Here is a 23,923-nt window from a genome sequence, read left to right on the forward strand (position 1 = left end):
ACAGCCAGCCTGGACACCCATAGAGGTCAAGGCCCAATATAGGAGGATCGGGGTCCCCAGCATGGCCCAGCATGAAGCCTGTCTCAGGGGAGGTGCCCAGCAATGGTGGTTTACAACAGGAATGGAGAGGCAAGCCCAGCATATGAGAACCCCATGCGCAGTTCTAAAAGAAATCCCCAGGTGCAACCCTAAAGGAAATCAGTCCTGAATATTCACTAGAAGCACTGATGCTGAAGCTGAAGCTCCAGTGCTTTGGCCCCCTGATGCGAAGAGCCGACTCATTAGAAAAGACCTTGATACTGGGAAAGCTTGAAGGCAGGAGGAGAAGGGGAGGACAGAGGATGGGATGGTTGGATGGCATCACCAACTCAACGGACATGAATTTAAGCAAACTCCGGGAGATGGCGAAGGACAGGGAAGCCTGGCGTGCTGCAGTCCATGGGATTGAAAAGAGTCGGACACGACTGAGCGACTGAAAAACACACTGCACCTCACTTCCCTTTTTGTGATCATACTTGGTCTCACAGCCCACTTGGTCATCTCCCTTTTTCAGGGGGCATTTCAGAGAGGCCAAGTTACCACTCCCAGGTCACACAGCAGATTGGTGGTGGGCGGGGGTGGATTCCATCTCCCCTTCAGACCAGAAAAACCACTCCTCTTTGGACAAAAGGTAGAAAAATCTCAGTGGCCAGCAGGTGGCAGTGTTGGCTCCCACAAGGTGGAGTTGGAGGAGGAGGTTCCAAAGGGTCCCATGAGTCCCCCCACCCACCCACCTCTGCCTGGGCGCTGCAACTCAGAGGAAAGAGGGTATCTTTTCCCCAGGCAGTCCAGCCTGAAGTCTTATGGGAGGTGGAGGGAAGGGACGGTGGTAGAAATAAGCCTGGTCATCACTCATCATCAGGGATGAGTGAGCCTCATCACTCACTCATTCTTTTGCTCTCTCACTTATTCATTCCTTCACCCATTCACCCTTTCCTTTATTTGTTCAACAAATATCTATAATTCAGATCAGTTCAGTTCAGTTGCTCAGTCTGTCTGACTCTTTGTGACCCTATGGACTGCAGCATGCCCAGCTTCCCTGTACATCACCAACTCAATTATCACTTCCTCAGGGAAGCCTTCCCTGATTTCTCAATGGAAACTAACCGCCCCTCGCCCTTCATTTTACGATGGAGGCTCTCAAAATGTGTTTGCAGCCCACCCATATCAGTATCACCGGGAAACTTGTTAGAAATACACCTCGTCAGGTCTTATGCAGACCGGTCGACTGAACCAGAAACGCTGGAGGTGGGGCCCAACCATCTGTTTTAACAGCCCTCCAGATGGTTCTGATGCCTGTTGAGTTTGAGCACCGCACTGATCTATGATATCCCTGTTTTCTTCACCACACTAACACTCCTGAGAGCTGCTGGTCCATGGCTGGTTCCTTGCACACCATCCATCTCCCCCGCCAGCCTGGGAACGCCCCAGTGGCAGGGACTATCCTGCTTTTTCAGTCTGTCCTGCTTTCTTCCCAGCATCTGGCTCAGGACCGAGAGGATGTGACGTCTCTTCATACGGTACCTGGTGCTGGGCTCTGGGCTGAGAGGCTGAAGAGGCATGGAGTGGTCAGGCTGGCCCAGCCCCTTACCTGGGGATGGCACACAGGTAAGAAAACAGCTTGGTGACCTCCGAGGCCGTGCACCATGGCGCCTCCCAGGGGCCCTTGGTGGTCGACACCAGAAGCAGGGGCCGCCCCGCCCTGTCCCGACCGCCTGGAAGAGAAAGCACACACATGAGCAGTGAGCACTTTGGTGGAGCCCCTTCTATAGGAACCTGCTCTGTGGCCTCTAGGCTTTGCCTGTACTGGTCCCTCTGTCTGGAATCCCCTTTCTCTTCTCCATCTGAACTCCCATTCATCCCTCAAGACCCAGTTCAAAAGCTACTTCTTCAGAAAAGTCATCCCCAAAGCCATCCTCCATGTGTAGGCAGCCTCACCCTCCTCTGGGCACCCCTTGCCCTGGGCACCTTGGGCAGAATAGAGCTCAAAGAATGAGCTTTGGGGTCACACAGACAGGAATTGAAGTTCCAGTTCTGCACTGACTTGTTCTGTGTCCTTAGACAAGTCAGTGTGTCTCTGAGCCTCAGTTTCCTCATCTGTTAAATGGGGAGAATACAATACTGAGCAGATTAGGTTATTTCAAAGACTAAATGAAACAGTTCCTGAGAAACATTTAACACAGGGCAAGGGCCTCATAAACAGCAGTTGTTGTAATAGTCATTATCTCTGTCCTCATCTCAGCCCCCATGTGGTGAGTGTGCATTCCAAAGCTAACTCTTTTTTTTTTTTTTTGGCCATACCACGTGGCATGCGGGATCTTCCCTGACCAGGGATTGAACCAGTGCCCCCTGCACGCAGAGTTTTGACTATAAGGGAAGTCCCACTACTTATTCTTGCAGACATCTAACCATGAGTTCTCCACAGACTATTTCCTGTCCCAGGAATCCAGACAGTGTGCCCCATGCTCTCCATAAGGGTCAAGAGTCTGAGGCCCAGGGGGTCAGCACAGTCTGTCTACACTGTGGGGAAGGGAGAATATAGCAGGGGGAAAGAGGCCCTGGCCACTGGAAACTGGGCCTGTCCTGCACTCTGGACTCACAGCCCTGACCCCCAGAGTCACCTCACTCAAGGCCACCCTTCAGCGAGCACTGTCGACTCCGTGCAGGTACAACCCTCCACAGTGTGGAAGTGTGGGAGACCCTTTGTAGCTCATGAAGCCTTCCACAAACTTAACCACCTTCGCAAGTGTTGCCTTACACACGAGTGCAACCATCTAGAACACAGAAGGATTGTGAGACTTTGTGAACAATTAACATGGGGACAGGGCTTCCCAGATGGTGCTAGTGGTAAAGAACCCACCTGCTAATGCAGGAAACATAAGAGACGCACTCCCCAGGTAGGGAAGACCCTTGGAGGAGGGCATGGCAACCCACTCCAGTATTCTTCCTGGAGAATTCCATGGACAGAGGGGCCTGGCGGGCTGCAGTCCATGGCGTCGCAAAGAGTCAGACAGGACTGAAGCAACTTAGCACGAATATAGCAACAAACAGCCTGAGCTTCAACAAAGATGACCAAGAAGACAGACAATGTCCTCCGGGAGTTTTAAAATGACAGAGCAGGAATTGCCCTGGTGGTCCAGTGGTTAAGAATCCGCCTTCCAATGCAGGGGACAGGGGCTCGATCCCTGGTTGGGGAACTAAGATCACACATGCCACGGGCAGCTAAGCCCCAGCACTGCAAGCTACTGAGCCCACGTGCTGCAACTAGAGAGAAGCCCACAACAAAGAACCCACACACCAGAGCTAAGACTCAAGGCAGCCAAATAAATAAACACATATTTTCAAAAAGGAAAACAAAATGACAGATCGGTGTCCCCCCGGACATGTCCGCAGAAATTTAGATGCCTCTGAAATAAAACAGACTTGCAAGACAGTTCCCAGAAAGCACTGTGGTTTCTCTTGCTTGGAGAACTCTGCACACGCTCTTCTCTCTGCCTGGAACACCATCCCCACCATGTTACACAGATGACACCTACTCATACTACAGAACTGAGTTTCACATCACTTCCTTCAGGAAGTCTTGCCTGGCCTCTCCTCTACCCCAAGCACCCCAGGGGCCTCACCGCTCCACCCAAAGCCCCCTGTAATGCCACATAGTCACATTTTACAGTGAATTATAATAATCTACTGTAATAACCTGTTGAATTTACTCCCAGAATATGCTTCCTGAGAGCAGGCTTGGTTCTCTGCTGAAGCCTCAGTGCTAAGCCCAGGGTCTGACACACAGTAGGTGCTCAATAAATCTTTATTGCAAAGATGAAAAAATGTTAAACAAGAGTGATAACACTCTCAGTACTGGATGACGTTGACACCCCAATCAGACCCCCATTATCAGGTCAGAGCACTCATCCCCCAGAGACTGTAGTTACAGGCTGTACATTGGCCCAGAGATGTCCCCTTGTCTGAAGAGTTGCCCTCCGCTGAACTGGGTCACGGGGTCACTTGCATCCTCATCCCAGGATCAGCCTGCAGCTGATGACTCACAGATCCAGGTGTACAACAGGTCAGGCCCTGAACCTTAAGATAGAACAATCTCTGTGATGTAATTCACGCTCCAGAGCTGCCCCACCCCCAGAGAATCAGGTCACATCCTGGCTTAGCTTCTCCCCTGCCTTGCGTGCCTCTCTCACTCCCCTTCCCCTGAAAGCAACCTTCAGGAAAATAAATCACTACCCCAAGGGATCCCTGTCTTAAGCTTTGCTTCTAGGGAACCTGACCTAAGACATTCACCTTGATGGCCTCACTGGAAGTAAGACAGATGGATGGATGGATGGAAGGAGGGAGGAATGGATAGATGGATGAATGAATACCTAGAAATTGCTTTAACCTCCTTCATTGGAAAGATGAAAAATCTGAGTCCCAGGGAGGCCTGGTCCAGAACACAGGCGTCTAGGACCTTCCCTGCCTCCCCCACACCCACCAGCATCGGAAGATTCTCAGCCACCCCTATCCCCACCCCCACTGCTCCCTCCCCTTCACCTCCACTCGCCCCTACAGCCCCTGAGGACCTGGCAGGCATGCTATCCTGGAATGGAAGATCTCCACGCTCAGGGCCCCAATCCTGGGCTCAAGCCCTGGGGGGTCCTCGTCCAGAGCGGGGCTTTTTTCTGGAGGGCCTGCAGAAGCTTCTGGGAAGTCAGCCTTTTCCTCGGTCACTGGGTCTGAGTCAGCGTCTAGGCCAGATGTTTTGGTCTGAGTTGTTCCAGCTGCGGATAAACAACAAAGAATATTGCAGAAGATGGATTTTCCCAGGGAAAATGTTTTCTCACATTCTGCCTAACGATAAACGCTTACAATATCGATCTCCTTCTATGTGGCAGGCATTGTGCTAAGCTCCTTACTACTGGTGTTGTCTTTGAACCTCAAAACAACTCGAGGAGGCAGATGAGATCCTCGCTGCACAGAGAGGCAGACCTGGCCTTACAGAGGTTAAGTCTTTGATCATGGTCACCCAGACGGTTTATGGCCAAGCTGGGGTATAGACTCAGGCTGTCTCAACACAACCACAGAATCTTGCTCAATTACAGCCTCAAGAGACCTTAAGCTTCTTGACATGCCACCCCGTGCTCTAAACCCCTGAGACAGACCCAGCCCAAATGAATCTCGTCCCTGACATCCTATACCACCTTGTCACCTGATCACATCCAGAGAACAGTTGCCCTCTCCAGTTGAGCATGCGGGCATCTTACCTTTCCCTAAGCACTTGGCTCGGTTGGGTTTGGGTGAGTAGAGTGAACACAAGACTTTCCAGGGCCCGTCATGCTGGAGCGAGGCTTTCTCTGGGGCTGCAGGGGCTTGCCTCTGCCCCTTTAAGAATGAGAATTTGAGCCCAGGAGTGGGCGACCCGGAAGAGGAAGTGTTTCGACTGGGGTTGGTCACAGGCTTGGCAAGTCTCCCATTGCCCTGTTTGGTCCTCTCTTCCATCTTGGTTTTGGAGGCTGGAGCAGCAAGAGGAGAAGCTGGGCAGAGCCGGGGAGAGGATGCTTGTTTTGGTCCTGGCTTGAGCTGGACCATGCTCTCTGAGTTTCCCAGAATGCCCTGTGTCTTGGAGGTAGGTGGCTCTTCTGAGGCACCTGTCCCGAGGCCAGACGCACAATGCAGTGGGTTTACAAAGATGCTGAGGTATGGCTCTCGGGGCTGGTGTTCTGAGTCTTGGGTAGGGACTTTATCATTAGCCTTTCTCCTCAAGCCCCAAACACAGGGTTTCTCCCTCAAGCTTTCAGGCTTCTCACAAGCCCATTTTTCCAAGGAAGGCTCTCCATTGGCCCCTGACAGAGGAAGCGTCCTTTGAGAGAAAGGGATTTCCTTGGTTCCAGATAGCTCTTCTGGTGCCCCCAAAGGACACCCACTGGGTGCCGCCACCTCCTTACTGGGAGACCCTTCTCTGCTCTCTTGGGAAAAGTCCAGAAGAGCCACATACTCTCCCTCCAGGTCCTGGCTATCCACGCTGTCCACCCTGAAGCCCACCTCCCCAGGTCCAGCTTGCTCCACCTTGATGAGTCCTGGGTACTTGTTCCTGTGTGTCCTGCCCTTGTCCAAACTCCGGACAAGCAGCACCTGCCTGTCTGGGCACCTGGCCTGGTGCAGCTCTTGAGAGCTGCTCAAATCCAGTGCCTCTAACTGAAGGGACGCCCAGGCTGGGGAGAGGAGATTCACTGCTGGGGGTCTGTCATCCACAAACTCTGGGCTGGTTATCCTGGTCCAGGGCACAGGGGCCATGCCATCTTCTGAAGCTACCAGGCAGTTGTGTAGGGGACTGCCCTCAGAGTCACTGTTGATGACCTCTAGCCAGGCTTGGGTGAAAAGTATAGGATAGGATGACTCAGGGACAGGCTTCATTTCCACTGTGCGGAGGTCCACAGAGAGGCACTTGATCGTGAGGCAGACGGACTGTTCCTCCCGGGGCTCGACTTGGAGGTAGAAGTCACCCTGGCGCAGTAAGAGGGGATTGAGGGGTGCCAGGTGGACCACAACCTCATCCCGCATGCACAGCGGCCAGCCCTCGTGCAGGAAGAGGCGGTGTGAGTAGGGGGCCTGCAAAGAGGAGGGGACAGCATCAGGGAATCGGGCTCTGAAAGCCCCGCCCAGGAGTTTCTTCCTTCCCTCTCCCAGAAGGAACAGTGAACAGGTCGAGGGCTCAGGTGAGGCAAGAAAGGTGCCTAGGACACAGCATCCAAGGAGGCCCCACTCTCAGCATCCTGCAAGTCACTCAGCCCCAAGAGGGAGCGCCTCCTTAAACGTTGGACCCTCCATGCCACTTGCTCCCCCTAGTCCTGGACCTGACCTTGAAAATATCAATACTTGCTCACCTACTGGGCCAAGGGAGAAAAGCTCTGAGCACCAGGCACCAGTAGGAAAAGCCTTTTCCATGAGGATTGTCCTGCCAGCTGCCTTCTCCTCTCCAACCATCAAAACGCCTCTCAACCCAGTTCAAGACGAATGCTCCACTTAGGGCCAGAGAGACGTGGGTTCCAGGGTTTGAACTGCTAACTTGTGCAAATGACATAATTTCTTTGAGCCTCAGCTTCCCTATTTGCAAATAGGAATAATGATACATATTGGTATTATTAGGACTTTCCCATGTGGTAAAGAATCCTCCTGCCAATGCAGGAGATGCAGGTTCAATTCCTGGGTTAGGAAGATCCCCTGGAGGAGGAAATGGCAACCCACTCAGGCACTCTTGCCTGGAAAAATCTCATGGATGGAGTAGCTTGGCTGGCTGCAATCCAGGGAGTCACAAAGAATCAGACACAACTGAGTGACAGCTCAGATACCAATACACACATTGGTATTATTGGGTTGGTGTGAGGATTAAGTGAGATCATAAATACATGTATGTTTGTTAAAAACCAATGCAATGCATAAAATATAATAAGTAGATGTTCGTGCATGCTCAGTTACTTAGTTGGTGCTGTGCGGGCCCAGTGTTCAACAGTGACACCAAGTGGCATCAGCAGAAACAACAGCTCCACCAAACTGAAAACAGTTCTTTCCCTTCCTGACTTTTGGAAAAGAGTCTGATTCCTGCAGATCAAACAAGCCACAATACTCTCATGTGATTTGGATGAGTGTACGGGAGACCTGCCGAGGATGACACTGGACTCCCTCTGAATCAAGCAGGTGTTTTCTGGAATTATGAATCAGGGGAATGATGAGATCTGACCACATCTGTACCTGCCTTGTTGTTAAGCCAGCTCATTTCGGTCACACTGCAGATTTGGCTGTCTCCAAGAAACTTTCTATCCATAAACCACAAGTCTGTGTGTTATTTCACCCTCTTCATATAGTCCTCTGCTGTTTACAGCATCTTTCCCCCTCCCTCCACTTCTCAGTGAATGAGATGAAACAGCCGAGTGGTATTTTGCAAATAGCAAATCACCATAGAAATGACTGCTATGATCATCTCATTTGACTCACAGTAATTCAGGGGTGCAGGCAGTTCGGGAACTATCATTCCCACTTTACAGATGAGAAAACCAAGGCTCAGAGAGATGGTAAAAAAAAAATGCCTCGTCATCACAGCTGAAGAGCAGCAAAAGGAGGACTTGTGCTCACATTTAGAATCAGCCATATGTTTGTCTCCAGTCTCCCTAGACTGCGTTGATTGTGGCTGGCTGTCTGGGCGCTGGTGGTTATAAAGAAAGACTTTGAGGCCGGAGCATTCTTATTTCATAGGAAGAAAGGAGACAGTGGTAAAGTAAAAGCCAGCAGCTACTGAGCAATTTCCTCATGCCAGGTTCTGTGCTAAGCTGTGTGTATCATCTCAGCGAGGTACATACATCCTGTGTTATTAACATTCCTGCTTTCCTCATAAGGAAACTGAAGTTCAGAGAGGGGACATGGATCCCCCAACTCCACAGTGATGAAGACTGGATTTGAACCTGGGGCACCTGACCCCTGGGGGCATACATTAATTCCATGCCACCCCTCCCTGCTCTGAGGTGACACAAATTCACCTGTAATTATAATTAAAGTCATCCATAATTTAAAATATAAAAAATCTAACTTGTGATCTTTGTCCCCAGAAGAAATGGGGAAAGGAACAGTGCAAATGCAGTTTTCATGGCCAAATGAAAGAAGCAGGTAGATGTATAGCTTGTTAGGGAGAAGAAATAAAGATGGGGAGCCACTGTGCGCGTGATCAGTGGCTCAGTAGTATCCGACTTTTTGCAACCCATGGATTGTAGCCCACCAGGCTCCTCTGCCCATGAGATTTTTCAGGCAAGAATACTGGAGTGGGTTGCCTTTTCCTCCTCCAAGAGAGCTTCCCGACCCAAGGATCGAACCTGTGTCTCCTACACTGGCAGGCGGATTCTTTACTATTGAGCCATGAGGGAAGGATGGGAAGGATACAGCTTAAATAATGTCAACACAGATATGTGGAAATTGGCTGCAATGTTTCAGCGAGACTCTTTCTTCTCATCCAAGAACAGTGAATGTGTATGGAGCTATTTCTACGCGCTAGGCACCGTGCTAAGCACCTAGAATGAAGTGACCTATTTCCTTCCAGTTCCAACCATCTCTTATTCTAGCCTCCTAAGCCTGAACTTTTAGCTGCTGCATTCAGTTTTTTTCTATCACTGAAATGATGCACATAATTCCTCCATTTATTTCTATTCCTGATATGCCAGGTCCCTGACAGATATGAGCAACTCAGGAAAGGCTAGTAGGACCTAAGATGCTCTTAGCAATTCTTGAAGTTGGAGCAGTTAGGGGTGGGGATTGAATAACAGAAGGGCAGAGCAGAATCAGCAACTCTGAAGGACGTGAGTAAGTTCCATGAGTAGGCATCTGAAGCTTTGGTCTCCAAAGGCCTTCTCCCCACCCTTTTCTTAAAACAATCTCCACCCTCTGAGCACAGAGGGAGGTATAGGATTCAAGTCTGCAAAGTCCTCTTATCCATTCCTCTGGCTGCAATAATTGGTCCAAGAATAGACACAGGATCCAAACCTGGCCAATCCTGGTGCCTCATTCCCCTTGCCTCAATGATTGGTCCAAGCACGGATGCAAGACTCAAGCCCAGCCAATCAGGATCCTCCCTTGTGATTTTCTATCTGCAACTAATGGGGAAGAGTTCATTTTCTTCTTTAAAGTAGGATTTGATCCTGGTGCTGCCCTGGGCTCCACCCTTGAGGAAACACCTCGCTTGTAAGAATGATCCTGACAAGCAGTAGAAGCAGAGACAAGAGACAGAGTCCCGAAGGGGTCTGATTAGTGGATCACCTCAGACTCATGTCGGGATCCCTTTGCCCTGACCTAAGTAAGGATCTGTCATTTGCAGCCAATGAGTTCTGCCTAAAACACTTTTCTTTCCACTTTGCCTCAGGAGAGGGCTCCCTGAGATCTGGGTTCGAAGGAGTCTCATTGACTTTCCAGGTGGCTCAGTGGTAGAGAGTCTGCCTGCCAGTGCAGGAGGTGTGGGTTCAATTCCTAGGTCAGGAAGAGCCCCTGGAGGAGGAAATGACAACCCACTCCAGTATTCTTCCCTGGAGAACCCCATGGATAGAGGAGCCTGGCAGGCTACAGTCCATGGGGTCACAAAGAGTCAGACAAGCACTAGTATCTCTATTGCATCCTTAAACATGGATGACATAACTAACCATTCATAAAATTCCTTCTTACTGGGCCAACCAGGTGCTCTAGGCAGTCCCTATTAATCGATCAAAGTTGGTATTCATTCTTTCATCATCCAGGGAGGAAAGCAAGAGTTCTGATGCCACAAGGGCTCCAGGGAAGGTCTGGGACATTCTCTACTATTTCCACTGAAGCTTTCCCACTTCAGTCAAGATAGCCAGATGATGTCCACAGTATCAATTCCTGGGGGCCAGAGAATCCACATGGATGCTTTACCCAGGCTTCCCTCCTTGTTATTTAAAGTGCAAATGTGATTGACTCCTAGATGTCAGAGGGTAAAGGCCTAAGGGACCTTCCTGTCCATCTATGAGGCTTAAGTCTTTTGGGGGGGCAAGCAGTTAACACCCGAAAACCATCCCACATCCTCAGTTCATGCTCTTCAACAAGACACACACCAGCCCATTTCCTTCTCTGCTCACCTCCAGCCTTTCTGGGAGAGCTTGTACCCTGACCCCATGTCCCTTTCAACTTACACAGGCTGCTTCACGCACTTGTTCACACAGGCGCTTGGCAGGGATCAGGAAATCCAGGAGGAAGTTCAGTCCATCGCCCCGGAAGTCAGAATCCAGGAGACGGAACACCTGACCCAGGATGGTAGGTGCTGTTGCCTCAAAAGGAGGATAGAGGCCCGCCAGCGCATGCTGGATGGCTGCATCCAGGGATGGGGGGTCCTGTGGGGGACAGAAGAGGATGAAAAGTGATAGCAGCAATAATAAGAAGAGTAGTGGCCACTTCCCAGGAACTTCCTGGCCCCATGTGACTAAGGTCCTGGCTAACTCTGACTTCCTCTGCTACCTCTTCCCGCTCGCACACCCCCTCCAGTCACACTGCTTTTCTTCCTGTTCTTCAAACACTAGGCAAAATCTCACCTCAGGGCCTTTGCACTGGCTGTTGCCTCTGCCTAGAATGCTCCTCAAGACATCCTGATTCCCTCACCTCCTGCAGCTCTTTGCTCGGTTGTCGTCTGCTGGTCCAAGGTAGAGTAGAAGAACAAGGGAAGGCATTCAGGTCAGGGCCAGAAGGAAAAGGATGGTCAGCAATCCCAAATCTGGCCACTTAGCTAACTGCAGGCCTACAGTTTGAAGGTGAGCCACCAGCAAAGCCCAGCCTGGATCAGGCAAGCCCCAGCCATATGCAGACACATAAGCAACAATAAGTGGTTGCTGTTTTATACTACTTGTTTGGGGTGGTTTGTTACACCGCTATAACCAACTGATACAAGTTGGTATGATTGATACAAGCGCCCATGTTCATATATTGAGGATGCCTTCCCTAGGTGTTTATTGGGAACAGACCACCAACACATACCCTCCTAAGCCTACTCCTTCTCCACAACCCTACCTTAGTGATTGGCCCCTTCATCCAGTCAGACTCCTAAACCAGAAATCTGCTCATCATCTCGCCCCTTCCTCCTGCCTCTCCTGCCCACAAGCAACTGTCAACTGTATCCTATAGTCTTCTCATCTCCAACAGCTCACCAACCCACCCCCTCTGCTCTGTTCCCCTTCCTTGCCTTGATCCAGGTCCCCATCACTTCTTCTACTGAATCACATTGTCACTGGTTTCCCATCTCTAGTCTCCCTCCCAGCCATTTCTCCAACAGGACCCCAGGGTGATCTTTCTCAAATGCAAACCTGGGGGATTTTCCTGGTGGTCCAGTGGCTAAGATTCCACACTCCCAATGCAAGGGAACTGGGTTTGATCCTTGATCAGGGAACTAGATCCTACACGCTGCAACTAACAATCTCGCTTCCCAGGTAGCTCAAACAGTAAAGAGTCTGCCTGTAATGAGGGAGACCTGGGTTGGCTCCCTGGGTCAGGAAGATCCCCTGGAGAAGGGCATGACAACTTACTCCAGTATTCTTGCCTGCAGAATTCCATGGACAGAGGAGCCTGGGGGCCTACAGTCCATGGGGTCGTAAAGAGCTGGACACGTCTGAGTGACCAGCACCACCAACAATGATCTTGCATGCCACAATGATGATTGAAGATCCCATGTGCCATGATTAAGACCCAGCACAGCCAAAGAAATACTTTTTTTTTTAATGCAAACCTGGCCTTGCAAGTCTCCCGCTCAAAACCTGCTCCCAGGTTTCTCATTGCCTTCAGAAAGCAGCCAGCCTGGCCTCCAGCCTCACTATTCTCCCCAGGCTTCTGCCACAAGGACACAGCACTCTCCTCCTCACTTCCAGGCTTCGCACATGCTGTTTCTTCCTCCAGGGATGTCGCCCACCTCCATGCCCACTAAACTAACTCCTTCTCATATGCAACATTCCAGCCAGTCCATCATCCCTTCCAGACTTTCTCTGATCTCCCGCTCCCATCCCAGCTGGGTCAAGTGTCCCCTTTTCTCAGCTTCCATGGTGAATGCCACACTGATTTTGTCTCCCTTGGTGGACTCCAGGCTCCCTGAGGACAGGAGTGGTATTCAGAATATTGCCCCCCGATCCGCCAAATGCCCACATTCTAATCTGTGGGACCTGTCACTAAATCCCCATACGTGGCAAAGAGGAACTAAAATTGCAGATATAAAATTGCAGGCATAAAATAGGGAGATTATTCTGGATTATTCAAGTGGGCCCAATCCAGTAACAAGCATCCTGAAAAGTAGAAGAGAATGCAGAAGAGGCAAAAGTCAGGAGGAAGTGTGATTGCGGAAGAAGCATCCGAGAGAGGACATGCTGCTGGCTTTGAAAATGGAGGCAGAGCCAAGGAATGTGGGCGGCTCCAAGAAGCTGGGAAAGGCAAACAGATTATCGCTGAGAGTCTCCAGAAAAGAATGCAGCCTATCAACACCTTGATGTGAGCCCAGTGAGTTGTATCTGCCAATCTATAGAGATGCAAGATAACAAATTCATGCTGCTGTAAGCTACTAGACTTGTGGTCATTTATTTCAGCAGCAACAGAAACTAACACAGCCAGCACTGGCTCCTATTCATCTAGGGTCTTCGTTCCTGGCATAAAATAGGTGCTCAGTAAATGTGGAGGGATGAATAAAGTGTCCCTCTCTGAATCACAGCTTTTCCACCTGTAAAATGGGCAAGTGGGACAAGGCCAGAAGTTCCCAGCCAGGTATGATAAGAGGATCCATGGGTTGTGATTTTCAGCTCTTAAAAAGCCTGATGAAAGCCCTTCTGGTTGCCCCAGATTGGGTGGCCGTTATGAGTCCGTCTATTGCTGAGGGATGTAAAGGAAGATGAGAATAAATAAGACTGCAACATAAAGAGGGCCTATCTAGGGCAGAAAAATCATTTTTCTAAATGAGGTCCCTGGAGATAGGGAAATAAAATAGAGACTTTGAGGAGAAGGAAGAAGGAAGAATGCATTTCTCCACCCTAGAAAGATTCCAATGCCAGGAGGCTATAAAGCAAGGGATGCTAGCCCAGGGCATTTAGACAAGTGTCAGGGTCGCTGCTGGGTCCCCAGCACCCACAGAGCTGAGCACAAGGGAGAACGAATGTAGAACAAACGGAAGAATGTCTACAGCCCCCATTCTGAAGGAAAGAGGGTCCTGGCATGACATCAGGAAACTCCGAGGGGACACACACCCACGCACAGCAGTGCACAAGCCCAGGAGGGGCTGTTTTCACACTAACATGGGAATGGGGTTTGATTTCAAAGAACAAGGAAAAGTTCATCTGGCCTGGTGACCTCTCTCAATGCCTCCCCTGGCCAGCCCCCAGTAATCCCAATACCACCTCTCCTCCCTGGCCATCTAATACTGATGCCAGCAGTGGGGACAGGAAGTTGGGGGACCCTGTCTGACACCCATGAACACACAGACACCCTAAGCTAGGCTGCCACCCATCCCTCCCCTCTCCTAGGTCCTACTCCACTGTGCTGTCTGGAGTAGGCACTTCCCTTGCTGGGCCTCGTTCCTCATGGGCACATGGAGTTGGGCTAGCTATGTTATGATTTGTTTTTGGAAATGTAATCATTTATTGTCACCTTCATGAATGTTAGCATATCTGAATACCTTTTCTTTTTAATACCTTTTGTACTATCATCATTTACTACTTTTCTTCAAATCCACTCACTTTTTTTTTAATCTCTTGGTCACGCTTCAGGATTCTAGCTCCCAGACAAGGGAAGAAACGCACACTCCCTGCCGTGGAAGAGTAAAGGCTTAACCACTGGACCACCAGGGAAGTCCCTCCGCTTATTACTTTTTAAAAGCATACATACATAGTGCATCTTTTTAAAAAACTTATTTATTATTTTCAGCTGTGCTGGACCCTTGTTGGTTTGTGGCTTCAGTACTTGGGGTGTGCAGGATCAGCAGTGGTGGCGCATGGGCGTAGTGGCTCTGTGGCACGTGGGATCTTCCTGGGTCAGGGATTGAAACTAGCCCCATAATTGCATCTTAAATGAGACTCTATGTCACCATACTGGTTATAAGGCTTCAACCAGATTGCTTGAATTCAAATTCTAGCTCTGCCATTTATTGGTCATGTGACCTGGCAAGTTACTTAACTCTCTTTGCTTCAATTTCCTCATCTTTAAAGCTGGAGACTGTCATCCTACCTGCCTTAAAGAGCTGAGACAGGTTGAGTGAGAGAGTACACAGAGATTCTCTGCCAAAGTCTAGCACTTAGTAAGTGCTTTAAACAACAGCCATCACTGTTTTTTTTGTAGTCAGGTTACAATTATTATTATATCACTACTTTAAATGGAAAAAATCAATATAAATTGGCCTAACTAGAATGTAACTCCAAAAATACACCAAAGATGCATTGGGTAGTTTTTATATTATTTTATTGATGGGTGGGATTGGGGGCAGGAGGAGAAGGGGATGACAGAGGATAAGATGGCTGGATGGTATCACCGACTCGATGGACATGAGTTTGGGTAAACTCTGGGAGTTGGTGATGGACAGGAAGGCCTGGCATGCTGCGATTCATGGGGTCACAAAGAGTTGGACACGACTTAGCGACTGAACTGAACTGAACTGATACTTATTTTTTTAATGTATTTAAATATATTTATTCATAAGTATATTTACATGTATTATTATAATAGCTATATATATGTATATCTCATGTAACTGCATGCTCAGTTGCTTCGGTCATATCCAGCTCTTTGTGACCTATGGACTGTAGACTGCCGGGCTCCTCTGTCCATGTGATTGTCCAGGCAAGACTACTGGAGTGGGTTGCCATGCCCTCCTCCAGGGAATCTTCTCAACCCAGGGACTGAGACCTCAAACCCATGTCTCCTGCATTGCAGGTAGATTCTTTACAACTGAACCATTGGAGAAGGCCCTCTGTAAGTGTATATTTATGCAAATAATTTAATATATAGCTATAAAATAATTACACATTTATTATACAAAATCTATTTTTATTATTCAATTTCCATAAATATAAACTATGTTTAAAAGAAAGAGTAATGGATTTGCAAAGCAACTATACGTCAGTAAAATTCAATTAAAAAAACAAAAGGCAATGGATAAACATCAAGGGCCTGCTGTATAGCACAGAGACCCACATTCAATAGCCTATGATAGGACTTCCCTGGTGGTTCAGTGGTTAAGAATCCACCTGCCAACCCAGAAGACATGGGTTCAATCCCTGGTCCAGGAAGATCCCACATGCCATGAGGCAATTAAGCCTCTGCACCTCAACTACTGAAGCCCCTGTGCCCTAGAGCCTGTAGGCATGACAATGAGAAGCCACAACCAAACAGTAGCTCCTTCCCTGCTTACACAACTAGAGAAAGGCTGTGCATAGCAACAAAGACCCAGCACAACCAAAAATAAAAATAGTAAATAAATTTCTAAGAAAGCAGTGTTTGCTTTAAAAAATATCCTCTGGTAAATCATAATGGAAAATAATATAAAAGTGTGTATATATGTATAACTGAATCACCCTGCTGTACAGCAGAAATTAACATAACATTGTAAGTCAACTATATTTTTAAAAAATATTGAAAACAAACAGTAAACAATGAAAAGAAATACTGCCATTAAATTCTAGGGACATTTGGTGACCTCCTGAAGTCAGGACGTCTCTCTTTCTTCCCAAAGGAGATCACCACACTCTAGAAAGATGTTAAAGACACCTTTTCACAGAGGGAGGCTTACTCCCTGGATGCTCAGATCAGAGGAGAGTTTGTAAGAGACAGACTCTAACCACACGATTTCATGTTATTTAGTTTCAGTCTGGGACCACCTGTGTCTCAACTACAGTCTGCTTCCCAATGTCTGGGGGAAAAAAAAAATGATGAGCCTCAGTTCCCCATCTGTAAATAAGAATTCTAGTCCCCTGCCTGTCTTGCTCAGATGACTATTCTGGACATAGAAGGAGATAAGGGATGTAGGAAGTCATAAGAAAAGTAAAAGTTGTTGCTGTTGTTGTTACTGTTATTAATTGTTATTTATTTTTACTCATCCTGTTGAACAAAGCTCAAGTCCTGGCCTCTATATGAAGACATTTGGTCCCTTCCCGAATCCACAAGGGTCACCCTCATACTAACAGTTTCCAGGCACCTGCTGTGAACCACACTCTCTACTCACATTGCTTGGCCACACACAACCATCCTAAGGGCAAAATAGAAACATCCCATTTTGCAGATAAAGAAACTGAGGTTGATCTGACCCAAGGTCACAGAGAAGGGGAGAAAAAGCCAGGATCCAACCCAGGTCTGGGAGGGTCAAGTTCACCCTCTGCCTCATCACTGGGAGTCTGCCTTGGGGCCCCCAACAGCCACCAGACTTGGGGGCTCCCTTCCCAGCTGTCTGTCCTGCCCTGTTTCGAGTGGGGCCTAAAGACTCTGTTTACCTCTCACGGTCAGAGGCTTGTAGCCTGGGACGCCTTGGCTTTCACACATTGGCTCAGCTGGCCGCACACTCTAACCATATAAGGAGCAGCCAGTAAAAAGGAAGAATGTTCCAAGTTAACATGAGCTCTTGGCCAGAGCATTACCTGCTACAGGCCTGAACCCCAGGGGCTCATAAGCTGTCCAAGTATTGGGGGAAGCACACGGTGACGGGGCCCAGGCGGCTGCAGAGAGGAAAGCTGGCCACTCTCCACTCAAAATCAACTGAGCAGCCCAGCCTGGGACCACAGGAACCCAAACACCGTCGGCCAGACGTGGGCCCCTCGAAATGATTTCCGTGAAACTTAATCAACATGTTTCCATTCCTCCCCTGCGAGCACAGCCCGGCTGCGCCTTTAACTGCTCCTCGACAGAATCTGAGGCAGGAGACAGCCTGAAGCTGAGAAAGAAGAGGGTGTCACAGCCCAGAGCCCATCTGTAGCCCTCCAGCCCCCTCCCCTGTGACCCAGTGCCAGAGATGGAAACACCAGTGGGGCTGGCCGGATCGGCCCGCAAGGCTGGCACCTGTATGATGCTCACAGACCTTCTGAAATGACCCACGGTACCTTGTATGATGCCAAAGGACAGAGGAGAGTGTCTGTTCCCAGCAGTCTTGTCTGAGCACGAGAGGAGAGGAAGTATGGGTGTTTGTAAATTTCTGATTAATGTCTTTGCAAAGAGCCTCTATTATTATTGTAATCTTAAGTCTTGTCTTTATCAAGTAAAATAAGCAAATAGAAAGTGCACGGGCTTCCCTGGTGGCTCGGACAGTAAAGAATCTGCCCACAATGAAGGAGATCTGGGTTCGATTCCTCAGTTGGGAAGATCCCCTGGAGAAGGGAATGGCAACCCACTCCAGTACGCTTGCCTGGAGAATTCCATGGACAATGGAGCCTGCTGGGTCACCAAGAGTCGCAAATGACTGAACGATTAACACAACATAAAGGGAACAGGTTGACGCATTTTTAGCTCTGTACATGCCCCTGGAACCACTACCCGAATCAAAAAGTCAAGATTTCCACGCCCCTCCCTGCAAGAAAGAAGCCCCCACCCAGACCACTCTCCCATTCCAGTGGTAAGTACTCTTGTGACTATTGGAATTTTTTTAAAGAAAAATTCCCATGCAGTGTGATCTCCACTGTGTAAAAATGTGTGTAAGCTGAGAGGCCATGAAATAAAGTGTTAACTGTAGTTACCCCCGAGGGCTGTGAGGGGCAGGGGCTTGAAAGTCGCAGTTTTAATTTTCCTCCTCAGCCGCTGGATTTTCCTAACACTCTGTAACCAGCTTCTAGAGATTTTATAATTGGGGGCTGGGGGTATAAAAGTGTGATTGTGTGTGTGTTTTTAAGTCTGGTTCCCTTTTTAAATGGTCTCACCAGATGTGGTTAGCTGGGCCTTTTGAGAGGTGGGCTGAACTCTTAAAGGTCCAGCTTTATCCATTTGCTCCAACAGGCACAGATTTTAGCATCACCTAGTGTCGACACCTCCAAGCTTGGGAAAAGAGAGGATGGAGGAAAGCTGAGGTAAGCAGTATCCTCAGGCTGCGACCTTCAACCCCTACTCTCCTCTGTGGCAGAAATGCCAAGGAAAGATGAGGTTCCACCGTTAACTCACTGAGTTATCTTGGCTTCAGTTTCCCCATCTGTAAATGGGAGGCATTGGGCTTATCTATCTCCAAGGCCATTCCAAGTGGGGCCTCTCTAGAATTCGAGGTATAATCAGATCCAGGAAGGATGTGGTTCCCCAATGAGATCAGTTAGCCCACAGGTAGTGAGAAAGTTTACAAGGGTCTGTCTCATCCATTTTCCTACTCAGGTCCAGGGAAGGTCTAAACCAGCAGCCACAGATGCAAATACCTACAGAGGCCTGAGAGTTGACATGGAAGACGGAATTGGCCTCTGTGTGAGAAAATAACCCCTCTAGCCCTTTGGCGAGTGACCCGTTATAGTGGGCCTCAGGATCAGGGAAGCAGCAGGGAGCTGTGGCTCCTGGGGCAAATGCCCCATTTTGTCAGCTCCAGCCCAGTGCTGCCTTTGCCCAGCATTGCCAGGTCCACTGACATTTTAGTAAAACTTCCCAATATTTTAAAATTTGGCCAAACCAAATACATCTGTGAGCCTGATGCAGCCTGGTAGGTATCAAGCTGTGACCACCAGGCTCAACTACCTGGGACCCTCCCCTTGAACTCCTCCAGGCAGGAAAATCTAACCAGTGTTCTGTTGCTCTGGGTGCCAGGAAGTTATTGCTCACATCCATCTAAAGCTTCTCCTGCTTTGAATCCTTTTTAGTTTCGTGTGGGTGGAAGTATGAGTGAGAATTGGCTCCTTATTAAAAAAAAAAAAAACACAACTTTCAGAAACTGGAAAAACAACTCAGATGCAGTGAACTAAAAAGCAAGTGGGAGTCAGCAGACCCACTTTCAGTCTAGCTTTGTTGTGTATCATCTGTGTGATCTTGAGCAATTTGGTTCACCTCTCTGGGCCTTAGTTCTATGTTTGTTCCTTTCCCTCCTGGCCCTTTTGCCTCTGCCCTGGGGTTCATCTCCCACCCAAACCACATAAGGTTAATAACTATTATAACTAGAGCTTTTTCCTACTGAGCAAGGCTTCTGTGGCATGTCTTATGTTAAAAAATTTCCATACATTCTTTTATCTCATCTTCTCAACAGTTCTATGGGATGGGTATATTTATTCCCATTTTACAGATTAAGAAACTGAGCCCAAGTCAATGGTACAGCCAGCATATGAACCTGCCCACATAACTACTAGTTCTTCTGCCTCTTCCCCAGGCTCCCTGACACCTGGCTAGGCTCCCCTTTGGCCACGATGGTCTTTCTAACACACAGACCCAACTGTAACCTTCCACTGCTCAACTATCTTGAGAGGCTCCCCATTGCTTGAGCAGCTCAGCCTGGCATTAGTGGCCCATTAATCTCCCCAGAATCCCCTTCCTATGTCTAATACACAATACACCCTAGCTCAGGGCTTCCCAATGACCCATGTATCTCATTCATGAGTTTTTCTTACTGTTCACCTAGCCTAATTTATTGTTTTTTAATATCCATTATTTATGGGGTTGGCCAAAAAGTTTGTTTGGGTTTTTCCCAAACATTTTGGCCAGCCCAATACTTCCTATTCATCTTTCTGTCAATTCATTCTCAACTTGAATTTATTTATATTTATTATCATGTGTTCCTGCTGTTTAAATCACTTCCTAACACTCATTAAGATGAAAAGCTGTAAAATGAGAAATGTTCCTCTAAGTGCCATCAAAGTCTCCCCTTCCAGGACCCTTTGTGGGGTCCCCACTTTGGGAAACACATCCTGAACTCCCAGAGCTCCTCCCAGACTGGGTGAGCTCTTCCCCACCCTTCAGAGCCCTGCTCCACCTGCATCTCTTTTTTTTTTTTAGCTGCTTGTGGAAATCTTAGTTCCTTGACCAACAATTGAACCCAGGGCACTGAAAACCCTGAGTACTAACCACTGGACCACCAAAGAACTCCCTCGACCCATATCTTTAATTTTTTCATGATATGTGTGGTTCCAAGCAAAGTAATGGACTCCACTGCTCATCATTCAACACAGAATTCCCAGGGAGTGGTCTGCCTTCCCCAGTGACTGCAAGCCCCCCAGGCAGGGACCAGGGCTGACTCATCTCCAGGCCCTGATCCTTACACAGGGCCTGGCACACAGTAGGTGCTTTGGAGGACCACCTACCATTGCAAAGATAGGTACTTCGCGATGTTGAATGAATTGAATTGGACTCAACCAGCGTTTTTCAAAGCATGGGATGGGATCACAGGTGGCCCATGGGATGATTTGGGGAGGATATGAACTTGATGTGAAATCACAGTAAGAAAGTTATTCTAATTCTCTCCCAGTCCTTTATGAGACCAAAGAGAAAGCTCAGTGCCAATATACCTGGAACACCTCTCAGACACTTAGCTACTACTTCTTTTAATAGAAAGAAAATAGTCCTGGGCTTAGAATCATCTACATCCAACTTGATCCAGCCACAATTTTCTAATATATATTCACTTTCATTGCATTTATTTGTACAGTTATTTTCTATTAATAATAATGAATACTGATTTTTCATGGGCATAAGATTTCTTATTTAAATATATTTTTAAACTTACAAAGTAGTTGATTTCAAGAAAATATTAAGTAAATAATAAGTAGTATATTTTACAATTTCTTTAGACCTTATCCAGTAAGTAGTTAAGCAAAACTTATTATAATGATATGGAAATTTCAGAAATGTGGGACTAGATAAGCCCTAAGCCCCTGTCATAAGATGCTGTGACCTTGGGCTGCCCAGAACACTAAACAGCGATTAATCAAATCACCCCACAAACATTACAGCTGTGATGGGTTCCACAAAGTAGAGATACATAGCATGCTTGAGTGAAAGGCAGAGGAATCGGGACTTTCCTGAGGAAGTGACATTGGGTGGAGACACACAGGATGAATAGGAATTCATTTAGAGGAAGGTGTTCCACCTAGCAGGAACAGCTGTGCAAAGGCCCTGTGGCAGAAGAGAGCATGAAATATGAAAACTCGGAACCAAAGTCAGAGCGGCTGGAGCACTCTGACTCCAGAAAAGATGGGCAAGTGGCAAACTTTAATATTTAAAGACAGAGATAAGAGGAAAATCCATCCCTCACTCCCATTCAGGAAAGAATTGTTCACCCTTTGAGAGGAGCCACTCAGTGTCTGAGCCTTGATCTGAGTTGTCTGCGGCTCAGCAGGGCATCTGGATTCTAAAACGAATAACTACATTAAGTCTGAAGCCAGAAAAAGTGGCTCTGGGGTGGCCAAGACCACCCAGTGCAAGTTCAGAAGTCAGGGTGTCCTAATCGCCACTTCCTGATAGAGTGACCTTGGGCAGTCACTTAAGTTCCCAGAGCTTTGGGTCTCCATCTGTGGGGTGGAGATATAGCAGGTTTACTATTAGAGGAGGTGTGAGTTACATGATCTCCTGTATGTTAATTGCCCAGCTCAGAGCCTTGCCTGTGGTGAGAGGTGAAGATCCATTAACTTATGATGACTATTGTCAAACAGCTCCAAGAGCGACGTGTGTGTACACCTGCCCTGTGGTACGTGGATTTAGGAGTCTGGTTTTACAGTGTGTCTGTGGTGTATATGCAGGTGATTATGCTCATATTCTAGCAATCTCAGGGAGCAGCCATATAAGGCTCGGGTCCGAGAGGGCATGTGTGTTCAGCGGTGTGAGAATGTTTGGATGCTCTGTGTGTGTATGTGTTAACCTGTCTGTATAGAAGTCTGCATGTGCACAAATTCAACTGACACAGATTCAACCTCATTCATCACAGTCAGGGATTAAAGTTGTGGCCTGTGTCCGGAGCCCTTTTCCAAATCCCCACCACTTCTGTGAACCAGCCCGGGGCTCCTGGCTGAAACTGGGCTGAGATTCCTTGAAAACAAGCTTTTCTTTCATTCTGTTTCCAGATATTGGCACAAACACACACACACACACAGCACCCCAGCCTTCTCAAGGTGCCAGCTCAGAAAGACATGGCGTGGGGATACAACCCTCCCTTCTCTCTCTCCCACTCCCCTAGGCCTACCTTTCCACCCGGTTCCCATGGGAGCACTTCCTCTTGGACCAATGAGCAGACCTGACTTTGCTTCTCTGAGTCGAAAGCAGCAACACCAGGCCAAGTCTGGGTGATCAAGTCCCTCCTCTCCCCTCGGTACCCTAACCCACTTTGCCCTGTGGCGCCCGACTGGGCTAAGAGGGGACTTGAACCCTTTCCCCATCCAAATACGGTGACAACAATGCACATATCTGACCCTCAGCCTCAGCTCTGAAATGTAACACCACCCCAAGTTTGTCCAAGGTTCAGAGCTAGGTTTCAGCTCTGATCTGTGCAATGGGATGGTGCAGTATCAGAGTTTACCAAACATCCAATCTTAATGCATCCACTTCACACAAGGACAGAAGCAGGTCCAGAGAGGAGGGAGGAAGCCATCGCCAGAGACGGGTTCCTGCACCCTCCACCCCACCCCTGCTGGTGGGGACAGTTAAGCACAGACCCCTGGCCAGGAACTGAAGGTGGTCTCAACGTAAAAGGAGTCTGCCTTGGACACCCCCTCTAGGGCTCTGCCCTTCAACAGGGGACAGAGAAAGGTGGTCCAGGCCTTGGCAGGCGTTACCATGGTGACGGGGTACAAGCGACGGCTGCTCCTCTCCCGGGTGACTCTCAGAGGGTCCGGTCCGCGCGTCGGTGCCTCCGTCTGTCGGATGCAGCCTCAGACCCTCCGCCTAGCCCTGGAGCGGGCGGAGCGGGCTGGCCCCGGGGCGCCGCCGACCCCGCCTCATCTGCGAGGGGAGCCGGGGATTCGGGCAGAAAGACAGAGGGGATGCAAGAGAGACGCAAGGTGATTGAGACTGGAGACAGAGACAGAAGGGGAGAGCCGCGGGCGGAGAGGGCCGGGCCCACCGAGGGCGGCCGCAGGGGCGGGGCGGGCGGGGCGGAGGCTGCTCCCCGCGTGGGACCCGGCGGCCGGCGGCGGCCCCTCGGAGCCGGCGCCTTGCCCCCACCCCGCCCGCCGCCGCCTGTGATGAGAACCAGACGCCCCGCTCCCGGCGCAGGGCCGCGGGCTGCCAAGGGGAATTTGATCTGGCCCTGTTCCTCACTCCTCCCGCCGCCGAGCTCCTGCCTCAGTCATCTTGCACCCCGCCAACCCCAGGAAGCGCCCATTGTACAGACTGACAGAACGAGGCTCTGGCGCAGTCCTGACGCTCGGTGAAGTGAACCTCTTCCTCGTCTACTTGCCAGTTGGGGGATTCCAGCAAGTCAGGAACTCTCCTAAATCAGTTTCCTCATCTGTAAGATGGGGATGATGAT

General features: G+C 49.0%; 1 protein-coding gene across 1 annotated transcript in view; it reads right to left on the reverse strand.

Annotated features, from left to right (window-relative positions):
• The window catches only part of KIAA1755 (KIAA1755 ortholog), a 37,922-nt gene extending 14,622 nt beyond the window's left edge, over positions 1-23,300 (reverse strand). Inside the window, exons 1-5 of the mRNA XM_052651010.1 lie at positions 23,229-23,300; positions 10,707-10,904; positions 5,289-6,633; positions 4,608-4,805; positions 1,631-1,754 (exon numbers count right to left, since the gene is read on the reverse strand). Of these exons, the coding sequence (XP_052506970.1) occupies positions 1,631-1,754; positions 4,608-4,805; positions 5,289-6,633; positions 10,707-10,904; positions 23,229-23,231 (1,868 nt within the window). The 5' untranslated portion in view covers positions 23,232-23,300. The remainder of the gene's footprint in view (positions 1-1,630; positions 1,755-4,607; positions 4,806-5,288; positions 6,634-10,706; positions 10,905-23,228) is intronic.
• Between the last annotated feature and the right edge of the window lie 623 nt (positions 23,301-23,923).

Source organism: Budorcas taxicolor, chromosome 13 (genome assembly GCF_023091745.1).
Source record: "Budorcas taxicolor isolate Tak-1 chromosome 13, Takin1.1, whole genome shotgun sequence".
NCBI lineage: Eukaryota > Metazoa > Chordata > Mammalia > Artiodactyla > Bovidae > Budorcas > Budorcas taxicolor.